Source organism: Mytilus trossulus, chromosome 11, assembly GCF_036588685.1.
Source record: "Mytilus trossulus isolate FHL-02 chromosome 11, PNRI_Mtr1.1.1.hap1, whole genome shotgun sequence".
Classification (NCBI taxonomy): domain Eukaryota; kingdom Metazoa; phylum Mollusca; class Bivalvia; order Mytilida; family Mytilidae; genus Mytilus; species Mytilus trossulus.
The window spans coordinates 22,456,397-22,473,765 of record NC_086383.1 but is presented as its reverse complement, the minus strand read 5'-3'; the positions used below and the strand labels follow the sequence as shown (position 1 = coordinate 22,473,765).

General features: G+C 31.6%; 1 protein-coding gene across 13 annotated transcripts in view; it reads right to left on the bottom strand.

Moving 5' to 3' along the window:
- The window catches only part of LOC134690879 (protein scribble homolog), a 72,456-nt gene that overhangs the window by 30,104 nt on the left and 24,983 nt on the right, over window positions 1-17,369 (bottom strand). For 12 of the 13 annotated variants that reach the window (XM_063551006.1, XM_063551014.1, XM_063551009.1 and 9 more), the window contains 14 exons: window positions 16,016-16,216; window positions 14,434-14,577; window positions 13,929-14,006; window positions 13,423-13,542; window positions 12,285-12,371; window positions 11,723-11,815; window positions 9,112-9,132; window positions 6,891-6,971; window positions 4,540-5,385; window positions 3,963-4,022; window positions 2,888-3,004; window positions 2,153-2,266; window positions 987-1,049; window positions 241-462 (listed from right to left, as the gene is read on the bottom strand). In XM_063551006.1, the coding sequence (XP_063407076.1) occupies window positions 241-462; window positions 987-1,049; window positions 2,153-2,266; window positions 2,888-3,004; window positions 3,963-4,022; window positions 4,540-5,385; window positions 6,891-6,971; window positions 9,112-9,132; window positions 11,723-11,815; window positions 12,285-12,371; window positions 13,423-13,542; window positions 13,929-14,006; window positions 14,434-14,577; window positions 16,016-16,216 (2,247 nt within the window). The remainder of the gene's footprint in view (window positions 1-240; window positions 463-986; window positions 1,050-2,152; window positions 2,267-2,887; window positions 3,005-3,962; window positions 4,023-4,539; window positions 5,386-6,890; window positions 6,972-9,111; window positions 9,133-11,722; window positions 11,816-12,284; window positions 12,372-13,422; window positions 13,543-13,928; window positions 14,007-14,433; window positions 14,578-16,015; window positions 16,217-17,369) is intronic. The other variant, XM_063551008.1, reaches the window with a different exon arrangement.

Below are 17,369 nucleotides of genomic sequence, written 5' to 3'. Positions count from 1 at the left end.
AGCACATTCTCACTGCTTCAATAGGTAAAACATGCTATTAGCAATATTGTTTTTACTGAATTTTTGTAAAAGCTAAAAAATAAATAACTAAAATCGGCCATAGAAAACTCGTTCATCCATGTAAATCATGATAAACATGTTAATCTCTTACAGATCATGCTTCAACAACTCATACACGCATCATGCTTTTAAAATAGATTCTACCACACGATAAACATGACGAACAATCACTTATCTTACCTTGCGAATAATGTTATGGTCTTCATCATCTTTGTCAATGCTCGACACTGATCCGTCTCGTAACCTTGGTGGTACTGGAGCGTTGGGTGAATCAGGTGATGTTAAATTAGGTGAATCTGGGTCCTCCCCCTCGCAGATCATAATGATCATTTTGTCTGTCACACTACGGAGAGCACGGACAGCTTCTTGATGAGTACTTCCTATCAAACTTGTACCGTTCACCTTAAATAAATAAAACCTTTGGATTAAAATAATTTTACCTCCCCAGTAGTCAGCACATCTATGTTGACATGAATTATCATTGATATGGTTATAACTATGAATCACCTTTTAACTATTTTTTTTTTAAATATTGAGGATTTTCTAACTTATATTCACCCCTAGATAACCTAGGCAAAACCTTTTGGAATTTTAGGTCCTAAATGCAATTCAATTTTTATACTTTATTTAGGTTATTTTTCATGGTTCTAATTAATGCTACACAGATGAGACTTTTGCAGAAGAAATGTGTGTCTAGCATATAAATCATTAAACCAAGTATGTTAATCAGATCATAAAATAGTCCTGGTCAAGGTCATATTTATACATGTCTTGAGCATTATATTGTATATGATGTAATATGAAATAGCAAATTCAGGTTTTATATTGTATACATTTTTGAATAAAATATGTTCTGTGGCAGTTCTTTTAATTTCATTATAAGTTAATTGTTAGTTAATCAATACTTTTCTCTGTAAGAAGCCTACCTCTAGAATTCTCTGACCTACTTTCAATCTACCATCTTTAGCTACGGCACCATCACTACTGATCTATAAATAGAAATGATGCAAATTATAAAACATTTTACTGTACACTAATTATAAAGCACTTGCTATATGGTATATAGAGATATATCATTCTTGACCTAAAATTGTTTATTATTCAAAATCTTGTATTGTTGGTAAGCTGGTTTCTGTATTTTACCTTATATTTCAATTTTGTCATATATCACAATTATTTGTAATCTAATACGGTCCAGACTTAATAAAACATAACTTTAAGTCTTAGACCCATGATTTTTTATTAGTTGTTAGTGGCTTTGAACTGGCACTGTCAGATAACTGTGAGTACTCTAAGATCTGTTAATTGTGACTTTTTGTGTCAGGATGTATAAGTATTTTTGTCCATCTGATGTTCGTTCTTGTGTTATACTGTTATACCACTGTCCCAGGTTAGGAGGAGGGTTGGGATCCCGCTAACATGTTTAACCCCGCCACATTATTTATGTATGTGCCTGTCCCAGGTCAGGAGGCTCTAAATTCCGTGGTTGTCTTCTGTTTATGTGTTACATATTTGTTTTTTCTTTATTTTTTTTTACTAAAATAAGGCCGTTAGTTTTCTCATTTAAATTGTTTTACATGGTCTTATCTGGCCTTTAATAGCTGACTACGCGGTATGGGCTTTGCTCATTGTTGAACGCCTTACGGTGACCTATAGTTGTAATGTCTGTGACATATTGGTCTTTTGTGGCCCTTTGGCCCAGGTGAGCTAAAAATAATATTTATTCTTTTCTTTCTTTTTTTTTTAGAGGGAGCAATAAATTTATGAACCGCTTTTCTAGAGATTAAGGAGATAATTTACCCATTTTTATAGTTGAAATAGTAAAAGAAAATTTTAATAAGCATCAAATATCAGGACTGTACTGCAAAGCACAACAGATGTGAACGAAAAGAACTATTAAATTTTCTGGAATAAATTATTTTACATTTGTCATTTAAGGGCTGTTTAAAGCTGACTATGCCTTTAGTGCTTTGCTTATTGTTAAACGAGAACGATGACATATACTTGACAATTTCTGTGTAATTTGGTCTCTTATGGAGAGTTGTCTCTTGGCAATCATACTAAATCTTGTTATTTTTATATCAAAACTCACCTTGGAGATAAATATTCCTTCATCTAATTTTTCATCGGGATTATATGTTCCCTTAGAACCACCTTTTATACTCATTCCCAACTTTTCACCAGGTGACTTGAATACTGATAATTCCTGAAAAATACACAACACTCATGATGATATCAAGGGGAGATAATAACTCTTGAATGATGAGTCCAGGGGATATAATCAATATCAGAGAAAGGTGTTATCCTTCAATTTTGGTTTAACTTGTGGTTAGGATAATTTTTCATATTTCAAAATTCAATAGTTAAATGTATCTTGTTTTTTGTAGTTGACATTTTTAAATTTTAGCAAAATAAGCATTGGTTTTACTGAGGCAGAGTTAAAATGGCTTGGAGAAAGATTGAACTTTCATAATCCATTAATTACATTGCAGACAGGTACAGTTCTTTAAAAATAAATTTCTGAACTAACATGTTCAAGAATATTTCTTTCAATAATGCCTTTTATAAGCACTAACATATAAAATTGCAATAAAAGCAAGACAAATATGCATGAAAGTCCAATGACGAAGAATGCCTTTCCAGAGGTTTGCACAACACAATGAGTTAAATTATCCATATTTGTCTACCATTACATTATATCATGCTTGCATGTGCAAATTTTGATGTTACAGAATAACTTATTATAGTTAACTGATAAAAAATTTATTGTATTACACCAACATGCAGAATCAAAAATATAAACAAGGTCTATTTGAGAGAACCCTACCTGTAAGCCTTTAGGAGGAGGGTCGTGTCGTACAACTAAATGTATATCATAAGTAGGAGCTATTAATGCCATTACTGCCTCTTGGTGTTTACATTTTGTTACATCTTTACTATTCACCTGAAAAACACAAAATATTATCATTTACTTATAAGTGAAATTACATCATCTTTCATACTGTAAACCAACTTATTTTCGCGGATACTTTATTTCGCATTTATCCCCAGCTAAGCAACTTCGAGGCGTTATTTTCGTGATTTTCTTATTTACTTGATGAAATTTGTGGGGAAAGATCCAAGTCATACATTTTCGCGATTTAATTTCGCGTTATTTTTCTACTCGTGAATGTCGCGAAAAAAAATCGCTCGCAAAATTTAGTTGCTTTACAGTATAAAAGATATAGTTTTCCAGCTAGAATTTGTTAAGGATGCAGTGTTTGCCCTTTAAACCCAAAAACCTGTGCCATTACCCTTGTTTTCTTGACATCCTGTATAATTTGTTTTTGCTCAAAGACCTATTTGTTTTGAACTCGGTACGTAATTGTTGCAAATATGTCTAACTTAAATCTTCTCTCATACGCAAATATAGACAAATTTCGGAAATGGTGAAAATAAATGGATGCAATGTTACCTAGAATAGCTAAGTGTGAAGAAACAAAAATGTGTCCACAGTACATGGATGCCCCACTCGCACTAGCATTTTCTATGTTTACTGGACCGTGAAATTGGAATAAATTATCTAATTTGGCATTAAAATTAGAATGATCTTATCAAAGGGAACATGTATACTAAGTTTCAAGTTGATTGGACTTCAACTTCATCAAAAACTACCTTGACCAAAAACTTTAACCTGAAATGTAACAGACAAACGAACGAACAGACAGACAGACAGACGGACGAACCAACGGACGCACAGACCAGAAAACATAATGCCCCTCTACTATCGTAGGTGGGGCATAAAAATACAAACATATGTTTATGACAATCATTAACAAAACCTTAGTGTCTTTTAATACAACTGTCAACATCATTCATATTATTCTCTTTAATCAAATCTTATTAATTTTATATATACTTACCAATAAAATTCTATCACCAATTTTTAAGTTAGTTCTAGATGCTGCACCATCAGGATTTATCTGTAAAAATAAATTTATATACCATATACCTATATTGTAGTGCTACTCTATTAAAATTAGAACTATGAGCTACCTTGTACAAATAAAAATATCACCTGTCCTGGAATATTGAAGAAAGTAAATTTGATTATCTCACTTTTTTATGTTTGCACTAGATTATATTTCTTAATGCACATCATCTGATAGTGTTCTACCTTTGTGTAAATTTCATCAGTATCCATTTAGCAGTTGACTAGCTGACAGAAAGCAAGAGGGGTCTTCGAGAATATAGAACGCTATGCCACACTCACATATTCAAATTCTAATTCCTAATTTGGCAATGTTATTTTAATATTCTAATACAGGATGGACTTCGTCAGAAGGACGGATAGATAAATATACATACAGAGGGACCTGTAAACAAACAGTATGAACAATATGCTAATCTAGGCGGGGCATAAATGGCGTTTTCATTCAACAAGTCCAAAATATATTTCCCTAGTTTAATAACTTTTATCTAACAATAAGAGTAACCTACCTTTGACACAAATATTCCAGGTTCATCTACGCCAAAAGGATGACTAGATAAATCACTTCCTCCAACTATACTTAAACCTAAAGGTCCTCCGGCCTTCACTATTGTTATATTATCTATTGCATGCTTAGAATCACTGCTGTTAAAAGTCACATGATTTGATTTGATTGTCTCCCTTTCAAATGTTACTGTTTTATTTTGTTGTTCGTGCATTATATTCCTACTTTCACTTTGACTATTTCTACTTTCATTTTCAATGTTTTTGCTTTCTACAGTTTTACTGCTAGATGTAGTCCGTGATTTAAAACCAGGATATACAAATCTTGGCGGTTGAACAGCAGTAGTGGGTGTCGTCGACCAATCACTTGACACATTACGTGGACTAACAGATGGCGATGTTTCTTGACGAGGTGACAAGGTAGCCTGCGGTGAAACTTGATGAGGTGAAAGTGGAGATTTCTGTGATTGATATGTAAATGAAGATGGTGTAGTAGTCGAGTATGGACTTGGACTGTTGGTGATGGGTTGAACAGTAGGACCAGACGAGACCACCGATGACTGGGTCATTGTAAAGGTTTCACTCGGTATTGTTGCCGGTGATGAGGCCACCACAGGAGACTGAGTTATCAAAAATGTATCATTAAGTCCTGTTGTGGGAGGTGTTTGCTGCCAGCTTATCAATGGCTGAGTGATTTTCTCCAGTTTCTCACCACTAGGTGGCGACACCACAGCTTCCTCCTTGGGGACAACTTTCTCCCTATACACAACCAATCGAATTTCATTATCTACACCTGTCAACAGAGCCACAGCCTGATCGTGTCTGGCATCCTGCATGTCTACACTATTGATCTATAATAGATAACAAATAAATTAAGTTAAAACAAATACAAGTCTATTCCATTGTTCTATAATAGTTATCAAAGGTACCAGGATTATAATTTAGTACGCCAGACGCGCGTTATATTCATAGATGCCAACCCCCTTTTGATACAATAAGTAACAATCTATCAAATTTTCTGTAATTTTGAAAAGTTTTCAGTAATCATTCAAAAACCTGCATTTACCCAAAAAATAACGACGAGTGGTTGCAAATTAATGTGCATGTAACATGTTTTTATCTGTAGTATGCATTCCATTCAATAATTGTTCAGATGTTCTCGACTCGTACATTTTCGTTTTTCAAGGAGAAGTAGAGAAACGGGGAAAGGTACTTCATAAAACGCAAGTTTGCCTTTTCGGAAGTCAATAAGTTACCAATCAATAGGATGATAACTCTCGAGAAACCTGCATTTTCTAAATACAAATCAGGCCAGAAAAGTAATGATAAAAATCCGTGTTTTACAAAATTGAACGGCGATGACAAGGAATCCGTAACGATTCGACTTTGCCGGGAATAGCAAAGTTTTAATCGCCAAATCAGAGAAATTACGAAAAAATCGTAATGGTTAGCATCTATGTATGATATAGAACTAAATAACCTTAAATTCAGAAATTATAGCATGCAGAGTTTGTCATGAAAGACCAAAATGTGAGAATAATTATTTTGATAGGAAAAGCACTAACCAATAAAATTGAGAAAGGAAATCCAGAATGTGTCAAAGCGACCACAACTCGACCATAGAGCAGACAACAGCTGAAGGCCACTAATGGGTCTTCAATGTAGCGAGAAACTCCCGCTATATATCTTAGATTTCAGGATGTGAGTTCAAATCATTACCATACTCACTCAGTCACAATATTCACAATGATAAAACCATGCAATAATTTCTGAATTGACATTAAGCATATACAAATAAACTAAAATATGCATGTCAATTCTTTGTCTTTTTGACAGAAATTATGCATAATGCAGATGCAAATTCAAATATGTATATTTGATTTCTCCTCAACTCCTTGGGTTTGTTATTTGCCTTTACTGTAAAAAAAGTTGCATTTGGGTGTGAAAAATGGATTTCAGTAAATCCAAATTCATTAATAAGATATAAAATGTTAAGCAGTACTGTACATTAATATTAAATTCATTCAACAATATAAATGTAGATATCATTGGCAATCATACCACATCCCCTTATTTTCATCAGACTTGCCTTAAATCTTAAGTTGTCTGAAGTAAATCACATTGACCTAAACTTAAGAACATACTGTGGATTCATGATTATTCGTGGGAAACTAATTTTTGTGGATTTTTTTTGGTATGACTTACAAAATTACTTTATTTGCAAGCAGACTTTGGCAAAACAACAAAATCAATGAAATATGAAACTACATTTTTTCCACATGAAAATTGGTATTCATGAAAAATAAATGAATCCAAAGTATTAGGCTTTTAATCTTGCTTTAAAAAATATACTCACAGATAAAAGTTTATCGCCAACCTGAATTTTACCGTCCCTTTGAGCAATCCCTCCATCTACCACACGAGAGATATAAATAGCCTGCAAATATAGGGGATATTTATATATAAGATTTAAAACAAAATTTGTAGATGCATACATTCATGCTCTCATCTGCTTAAATAAAATAAATCCATTTGTGAGTTTAGCCTCCACCAAAACACTTTAAATTTATTGCAGAATATAGTCAAAACCTCCTATACGGGTCACTACTATTCAGCAAAACCAGCCATGTCTGGTAACCTTTTTCTTGTCCCGTAGTAAAACCAGCATTATACTGTTATATGAAAATCTTCAGGCAGTGTTCTACAACTGTGTAAAGCTTCATAAATATCCATCTTACTGTAAAGGAGGAGTCACACTTATGTGGCAAATGAACTGTCAGGCAGATGACCAGGTGATTCTAATATATGCCATAATAACTTTATTTGAGAGAGGTATAATTATAAAATTTAAAATATTGGTGATAGTGTTAAAGCTCCAAATTAGTTTTGGTCAGGAAACCTTAAACACATGATAGGACCATCTATGTTTCTAAAACTATTCAGGATCTTATGTAATGTTTTCAAATTTTCATGAAATTTCTAAATAGCTTTGTGACTTATGAATAATTTCAGGTCAAGGTGGCCATAAGGCATGCAACAGCTTTCATTTAAGATCCTTAGACATGAAAAATATTATAACATCAAATTGACATACAGGTTTCAAATACAGCTTAAAGCATACTACATGTTAATGTCAAATGATAATGTGAGCAATTCAGAAATTTTGCTATTTAATTGCCCTAAAATTAGTATACAGAAATAAATCAGTCTTTCACAAATTCAAATTTCTGAATTGATCCAATATCATGCACCTAAAGCTTAATTACAACACAGACATAACAAACAAACTACACACTCCTAACATTCAGTCATTCATGACCTTCAAAAGACATTTCTAAAATCCTAAAAACTAACGAAAAAATAAAGTTCAAACTTAAAATCATAATAACAAACATCCAAAAAGTCGAGAGTGGTAAATAAACTTAAAAAACAACTGTTTCTACACAAGATGCTTAAAATCTACAGACTCTGAGGTCAAGTATATATATTGTTGGATTATAGGACTCTGTTGGACAGATAAGTTAGTTTAACAACACTGAGAAGTTTCTGTTAAAAATTGTCATGCTTATTGGACTGAGTTTTACCTGGTTATTGTGGATTCATTTTTTTTCGTGGGTACCAATTTTGGTAAATGAAAGAAAACTTACATGTTTGTTGATATTTATTTACGTGGTTTTGCCAAAGTCTGCATACAAGCAAATAAAAATTTTGTTATTCGTTGAACATTTAATTTCATGGTTAGACTCTACCCACGAAAGCCTTGAAAATTGGTATCCAACGAATAATAATGAATCCACAGTATATAGTTTTAAATAACTTAAAAAGGAATCTTACTTGAAGCTTATGTTTATAATGTTATTTATACTGCACTCGTTCCTTTAAAGCAGTCAAAATGCGTTGACTGTATATTTCAATGTCATATACAGTGACCAACCCGATATCACTTTTTCTCATGAATATTTAAATAGAAGTTGCCAAAACTATACTAAATTATCAAACTTGCAATATAAAGACAATAAAAGTGCATCGACTTTCTAAGCCTCATCCAAGTCAATGCACTACTATTGTCTATATGTAATCTATTCAGAGTGAAACTTTCCTATCTATATTATACTCATGTACTTTAAACTTCATCTAATGATTTTACAAAATAGTATTGACCAAATTAACACCTTTTCTTTGTTAAATATTAAATATGATGTTTTTTTTATTTGTTTTTGTTCTTTTAGAATGCCATGTGTGTTGCCTAATGTGTCTTTGTTCAGAGATGCAAACTGCTTTTTAAAAATATACAAATACAGAAGTTTAGGTTGATGCTATGCTTAGGGAGCACCTGTAATTGTTATTTCTCAACCACATCTCATTTTAGGAATTTTCGACATTTAATAAGATTGTAGCTGAGAAACATCCTCTCATTTAAAAATCATCCATAGAACTGTAAGTATGGAACCTTATTCAAACGATTCAAATGTATGTAATTATTTTTTATATCAAGTGATTTATTAAACCAGGTAAAACTAGAAAGTCTGGAACTTAAATACATTCAATGGTTACCATGCCAACAATACTTTACCAACCTCCAGAAAGGAATAAACTTTCTGTAAATTCAACAAAAAAACATCAACAATCCTTCCATTCAATGACCTTCAAAGGTCAAACTTAATACATGTAAAAAATATATACAATCTTATACAAGTTTTCTGAAAAAGTAAAAACCTGTAATGAAGTACAAAACATAATAGCACAACATTTACTTATTTCTTAGAATCACATCAATATTTGAGGGGAAAATAAATTTACAAAACAAAATGAAGGTACAGAAATAATGAACAGAGTTTATAGCTCAATACTTTCCTCAATCTTAGCTGCAGTCATGGAAATTAGCACACGACTGACATGACGTGTCCTGTAAAAATATATATATGGTCCTGTCGAAAAAAAAATTCATAATTCACTCCTAGGAAAAATTTGTAAATGCCAAACCCCAAATCCTATGCGTGTAAAAACTTCAAATGGTTTATGGTGACTTGAATAACTCCGGTATCACTCAGATTACAATTCTACCTTCACATCTAAGTTTGTATTTAGCCTATAAAATACTTATTTAGCCTTGAGAACAGAAAGGTCAGTTTCCCATTCATACAATAGTAGTTGATAAATTTGGCTTCATGCCATTTACCTTGTCCAAAATTAAGGTCACTTGATTGTTATTGTGATATTGTTAAAGTACAAAAGAACCCTGTATTCTGACCATTACTTAAAACTTTGTGCATCTTGATTTAATTGTTAAAAATCTGTTAATGTTGAATTTTAGGGGTTATTTAAGGCCTTTAAATTGCATATTTCTTTACATGGTAGTTTTTTTTCAGATTTAAAAAAAAACTATCTGCTTGACTTATAGAAATAGCCTATGCTTGCAGGTTATCTATTACACTGTCTTGTTTTTCTGACAAATTATTATTTAGTTGCAAAATATTTAAAATAAAACCTGAAATTTTTTCAATCTAAAAATGTGCATTGAACAATGTTGAAGGTTAAAATAATCATAATATAAACTAGAATGAAGAAAACATCTTGATCCCCAAAAAACATCACCAACCAGGATATAAAACTCCAAATATTAATTTATCATTTTTTATTATACTTATATCAGTTGAAATTTCAAGCCACTGTTTTTCATGTTAACAATGTAGGTCATGTCCCAACAGAAAATCAATAAATATGACATTACAATGTACTCTTAGCACAAACACATAGGGTCACTGTGAAATATACAACTAGGGCAACAAACTATCAGTTATATCAAACCAGTTTGACTAGATGTTTAGTTTAAAACCAGTTTGACTAGATGAGTCTTGGAATAACAATGATGTGTCCTATATATTGATAATGTAAATGACATGAGGACCTGCATGGGTCTTTTTAATATCTGTATTCTTTAAATTTTTATGGCATTTTCCTTTTAACATGTTTATTGGCCTTAAAAGTCATGAAAGTAACTCTCATTCTGTAAAATGTTCATGAAAATGATTTTACTATATAGTCTTTCTGTTACAAGATTATTTATCAATTATGTACATTGATCATTATAGTATCAGTATTGCATTACAGTCACTCAAGTTACCTTTTTCAAGTATTCTTTATACTTTTGCACCACAGTATTCTCTATATTTTATTTTGTTGATCATTTTCTCTTTTCTCTATTTTTTTGTTGCTATTACATGTATTCTCTATTCTGTAAACCCCATTCTGACCCTCATAGGTAAACTTCTTTTGTATGAATGGGATAAACTGACCTTTCAATTCTCAAGGCTAAATAAGTATTTCATAGGCTAAATACAAACTTACCTGTCAAGGTAGAAATGTAATCTGACTGATACTGGTGTTTTTCAAGTCACCATAATTCATAACATTTTCAAATTTTCAATTTCAATTTATTTTCATTTCCAATTTTATAAAGAGCAAATTACTAGTGGCGGATCCAGAACTATTTGTAAGGGGGTCTGCATTAGTCATGCTTCAGTGATTCCTTATATTATCAAACAATTATTTCACACAAAATGGGGGACCAGGGCCACCCACCCCGTGATCCACCTATGAATACAAATAACATTTCATTTCAATTTTAATATGAAGCAGAATTTAGAAAAAAGTGCTTTAAAGAGTTATTACCAAATGATATCAAGCCCTTAATATTATCTTGAATTTATCAACAAATAAAAAAAGAAAAAGATTGAACAATTTGTGTCAAATTAACAAACTCTGTATTCTGTATATTTCTGATGAAATATCATAAGAACTGTGTCAATTTTACTCTTCCTATCAGTTCAGAACATTTTGTCAGCAAAATAAGATTGAGGAAAGTATTGTGAGCAAACAAATGTCAAAGCATGTGTCCAGCGTGCATTTCAAAGCTTACACCAATTTCATATTTAGCAATAAACAAGCTCATTGATTATACAACATATCTAAATTTTTGAAAACAATAAAAACTCATTAAATTTTATATTCTTTAAAAAAAAAACAGGCTCATCTCTGACAAAATAAAAGGTGATTTTTTTATTTTTTGAAAGAGCAAAAAATCAAATAAGCTTAAATCCTCCTTTTTAGGATGATAAGAGCTTCTTATGGGAGGATCTTTTAAGTGGTATGTGTATAATATAATAAGCATCTGGTCTTGACACAAACCTGATCATTGCCTTTGAATGGTATTGATCCACGACCACCTGCAATACTGAATCCTAACCCTGTATGATCACGTAGTAATGTTGTCGAAATTTTCTGAAAAATTTGAATAAAATCTATTATAGAACTCTAAATGTTCTCATATCAAAATGCATATTATCAAAATAAAATTTTACATTTAAAGGAATAAAACACTTCTTATAAATTCATATTTTCCCGTTTTAATTTTATTGATTACCTTAAAAAAACTGCTCATATTTATTGACAGAGAAGGAACGGACAGTATCACAACTTTTGCCTTATTTATTAAAATCTGACCAATTAAATTTTCATTTGTGAAGAAAATGATGACTATTTTTCTAATATTTGTGCTGAAACTAGCTTACTTCTTTCAGATTTGTGATGAAACAAACTCATTTTATCCAGATTTATGAAGCAATTTAACACATTTTAACCAGATTTGTGAAGGAACTGATTATTTTTTTATCTTTTATGACAAAACAACTAATTCATCCATCTTTGTGCAGACTAATTTTATCTAGATTTATGAACTCCTATACAATACCTCTCCATAAACTTCTGTTCCAGGTTCTTGTTCAAACGAAACTGTAGCAAAGCCTGTTGTTGGTTCCTCTTCTTCCTCTTTTGGTTCCTATAAATAGCAACATATGTATTTCCATATATGAATGTAAACAATTACACCAAAAAATACAAGGATTTCAGACAGTAAGGCAAGAAAAAAACAAACAAACATATTTTCTACTTCCTGGCAGAAATACAAGGGGAGGATTTTTTTTTTTTGTATTTAAGTTTTATTTGTGCTATTACTGTAAACCAACTTATTTTCACAGATATGTTATTTCTTGTTTAGCCCTTACTAGCCCAGTTTGTTGCAATATAATTTTGTGAGTCTCAAATTTACTTGATGTAGTTAGTTAAGATTACTTTATGAAGTTTTAAGTAAAGAAATATCCAAGTTTTACACATTCGCAGAATTTTTCTACCCGTGAAAATAAATAAGTTAGTTGGTTTACAGTAGAGTTCATGACCAAAGTCTCTGGTCTCTTAAAATGTCCATATAAAATAATGTTGTGGTAGGACAATTGAGGCATAAGACAGAGGTAATCTTTTTTGTCTGAACAAAAAGGTTTTGGTCTGCATTACTCAATGTTCATTTCACAAGTTTACAGTATCCATTGAAGGAAAGCAAGGATACCATTAAGGTACAAAGGCAAATCTAATCTTTCGTTATAAAGGAAAGATCTGAATATTTATGTCATGATTTATAGTTTTTTGATAATTTTGCAAGTTGAAGGTCATTTTTTGTTTCCTCTTGCTTGCTTATAAAATACCTAGTACATTTATAACTAGTATTTTTTTATATTGACATCTGAATATTTTCTTTTTATGTCCAAAGGTATCCATCTTATTAATGGGTAACAAATCTCATTAAACTTATATGCATATTTAAATAACAGAGAGCGTTGGTTTCCCATTGAATGGTTTTACATTATAGTCAATTTAAGGGCCCTTTATAGCTTGATGTTTGGTGTGAGCCAAGGCTCTGTGTTACTTTTAACCTATAATGGTTTACTTTTACTAATTATGACTTGGATGGAGAGTTGTCTCATTGGCACTCATACCACATCTTCTTATATCTATTGCTATGTGATGTCAATTATTACGACAATTTAAAAATATACCTCTTCTTTTGGTTCCACTAATTTTTCTCTGCCAAGAACCATTGTTATATTATTTCCACTGGACTTAAGAACATCTACTGCGTCATAGTGGTCAGCATCAATCAGATTCACACCATTTACCTGAAGAATAATGTTGGGTTACTCAATTAAAGTTTCCAAAGTGCCTTGAGACTATTTTAATTCTAATCTAATTAATAGATTATTTTGAATTTACAATTAATTTCAAGCAAGAATTTGGAAACTCAAAAATCTTTAATTTTCTGTTTAGTGTTTTGTGGACTTGTTTTCTCTATGTCAGTTTGTTAGCTTTTCTTTAGTTTACTCCCTTCATGTGTTCACCCCAATTCTTTAGCGCATGAAAATTTATCAGTACCATCACAGCTTTGGGGTCTGAATTTTGATTCAGCTTTATTATATTTAAAAGTTAAAAGTCAATAAATACTCAAATAACCATAACCATTAAACATGATTACACCAAGAAATTTGTAGAATTAATATAAACTTACTGAAAGTAACTTATCTCCGACTGTAACACCAGCAGCTGCTGCAGGGCCATCTTCAGAAACTCTCGAAATAAACACACTCTAAAAAAGTCAGTTATATGTATAAATATAAAAACTTTATTAAAGCAATTATTTTACCATGTTGAACATTATTGGGAATAGACATTTCTCCTTATTTCATATAGATTAGGCTGTTGATTTTCCCGTTTGATTGGTTCTACACTAGCAATTTTTGAGCCCTTTATAGCTTGCTGTTCGGTGTGAGCCAAAGCTCTGTGTTGAAGACCATACTTTGACCTATAATTGTTAACTTTCATACATTCTGACATGGATAGGGTTGTCTCATTGGAATACATACAAAATCTTCTTAAATACTATTTTATGCATCGTCATCCCAAAAAGGTCACTTTTCCTCAACAGATGAATGCTGAATTGATTTCTTTTATTTTTGTTTAAATTTTCAAATGATACAATTTTCAAAAATTGAAAAAGAGGCTTTAATACTGACCTCATCGTCTCCCTTGAATGGAGTAGAACCTCTTCCTCCAGCAATGGAGATACCCAGACCTTGACCTGGTTGCCTGTTTATCTGGATCTTTATTAGCTCAGTCTCCATTTCTGGTTCCTTGTTTTCACCATCAGCACCATCACTCTGTTAAAAATATTCACATTTTCATTTTAAAAATGTGCATCCACAAAATATCATTAAATTTTCAAACTTCTATATAATTCTTTAAAAATATTCCTTTTAAGTTAAATACGACAAACCACCAATTATTCATTTCAAATGTCTTCTTAAAACAACCTTTATATTCACATTGCAAGAAAACTTTTCAACAATTTTGTTTCTTCTTCTTCAAAAACATATAATGCATAGTATACAAAAGCATACATTATTATTTTCTACATTAAACACATTTTAGAAATTGATTCATCAATGAATGTATAATTAAAAGTTCCAAATTTATCTTTCTAGATAATTGGTTAACGCGTGAAGAGATTGGTAATTGAATCATTAATGAATGAATAAATTAAGAGTTCAAAATTAAGGTCGTCAGAAAATTGCAAAAATTGTTAAACACATGTACAGCTTTGTAATCAAGTCTTCAATGAATGAATAATTAAAAAGTTCAAAATTTAGGTTGTCAAAAAATTGTTAAACATAGTTATCAAAAGTACCAGGATTATAATTTTTTACGCCAGACGCGCGTTTCGTCTACATAAGACTCATCAGTGACGCTCAGATCAAAATAGTTAAAAAGCCAAATAAATACAAAGTTGAAGAGCATTGAGGATCCAAAATTCCAAAAAGTTGTGCCAAATATGGCTAAGGTAATCTACTCCTGGGGTAAGAAAATCCTTAGTTATTTCGAAAAATTCAAAGTTTTGTAAACAGAAATTTTATAAAAATGACCATATAATTGATATTCATGTCAACACCGAAGTAAACATGTGTATTTATAAACAGCAGAATGCCTTAAGTGTGTAGGTAAAGGTAATCTCTTTGGTTAGTCATACTACCCTCCTATCAGAGTAAGGGCTATTCCAGAAAAAAATGTATGGGGGGATGGAAGGTACATTGTATTAATAATACAAGGAAAATGGGTATCAGAGCAACTTTTCACATTATAATGCATTATAATTCTCAATTACAATTGTCTGGGTGGTGGGTGCTGACAAAAACTGCCTTCCAACCCTCCAATACATATTTTTCTGGAATAGCCCTTATCTAATCCTACAGACTGATAGATTGGTTATCTGTCAGACTAGTCTATTCTTTAATTTTCAGCTAGCAAGCGAGCTAACCAAAAATATTACCTTTACCTACAACTCAGGGCATTTACTGTAGATTCATTAATATTCATTGGATACCAATTTTCGTGGAATGCATGCGTACAGGGAAACCAAGAATTTAAATGTTCAATGAACTTCAAGTTTTCTAAAGGAATGAATGCAGAATTTGCCAAAACCACAAAATCAAATATCCAAGAATATACAAGTTTTCCTCAAACCACGAAAAATTGGTATCCATGAAAATAAATGAATCCACAGTAGCTGTAAATCAATATACGATTTGTTATATATCTAACCTGTGTTTCTCCTCCGTCTTTCTTTGCAGCAATCTGTGCCAAGATTTCCAGTACTTTATCCCTAGATTGTTCATCCTTTAGATTAACCCTCTTGTTTTTCTTGTAGTAGGGTGTGTCTCTTCGGCGAAGGCCTGTTGTTCTTTCTGTGTTTTCTTCCGTTTTTACGTCAAATCCAACAACTTTTTCTCTGTACCCATTTTCCTAAAGAGAAAAGATCATATGTTGTTTTTAATAAAATATGAACCTATCTGATATTGAAGTAGCTTTCTAGGAAGGGCAAACAAATTATACTGTTAAAATAAAAATGCATGTGTGCATTTATTGCAGACAATTTTATAAATGCAAACATTTTTTCAGCAAAAAAAAAAATGTTTGCATATTTATTAAATTGTCAACAAGTTGACTATGAACAGTTTTATCAATGTGATTTTGATTTCCAAACATTAAAATCGCCACATTCTTTCAAACTAAAAGGCCAGTAAACCAGTGGTTTTCATTCATTGTTGTCTCCCTTAACAGTGATATTGTTTTCCGTAAATTACTGCAGAATAAAGGCTTTTTCCCCTGGAGAAGAATTACATTTGAAAAAAAATGGCTTAAAATTATTCCCAAAAAGACAACTTTCTTCACAAACAGTGCAGTCTCAAGGGTAATTGTGCATGATGGTAAACTGAAAAACACTCATTTAAACATTTTTCATGCTATATGTTAAATTACTATATGTGCAGATTTTAGGGTCTATTTATGTATCATAACTGACAATAAGGGGTCTTATTTCAAATGAGGGTTTACCTCTTGAAAAGGGATCTGTAAATTTAAATGTTCCAGTCATATTCATGGTTTAATATAAATTTCCCTATTTGATAAAAATGATGCATATTTTCCCAATAAAAAATGGTAGAGGTAGTTTTGAAAAAAGCCAAAAATTTCACTGCATAACTTATGTTTCCCTTTTATTATTACTTCAACTTATATGAGTTGTTTGATTTTATATAATTTCATATTTTGCTATCTTGAAATACTTATAGCTTGCTGTACAGTATGGATTTGCTCCTTCTTGAAGACGCTATGTACCAATTATCAGCATGTTGATATTGTAAAATATCAGCTGCGAGACATAATAGGAAGCTTTTTGTCGAGTGAGAGTAGCGAACAAGATCAAAAAGCCTTCATATAATGTCAAGCAGCTGATATTTTACAATATCAATATGCAGATAATCTGATAATCGATTTATCTGGCTATATTTGCGTGTTTCAGAAGTGTTTTCTTTGTTTCACCAGCACACAAAAGATGACTTGATAAGTTCGGGTCAAAGTTATAAACATCGGTTCAAACATTATGACGTCGCTGATA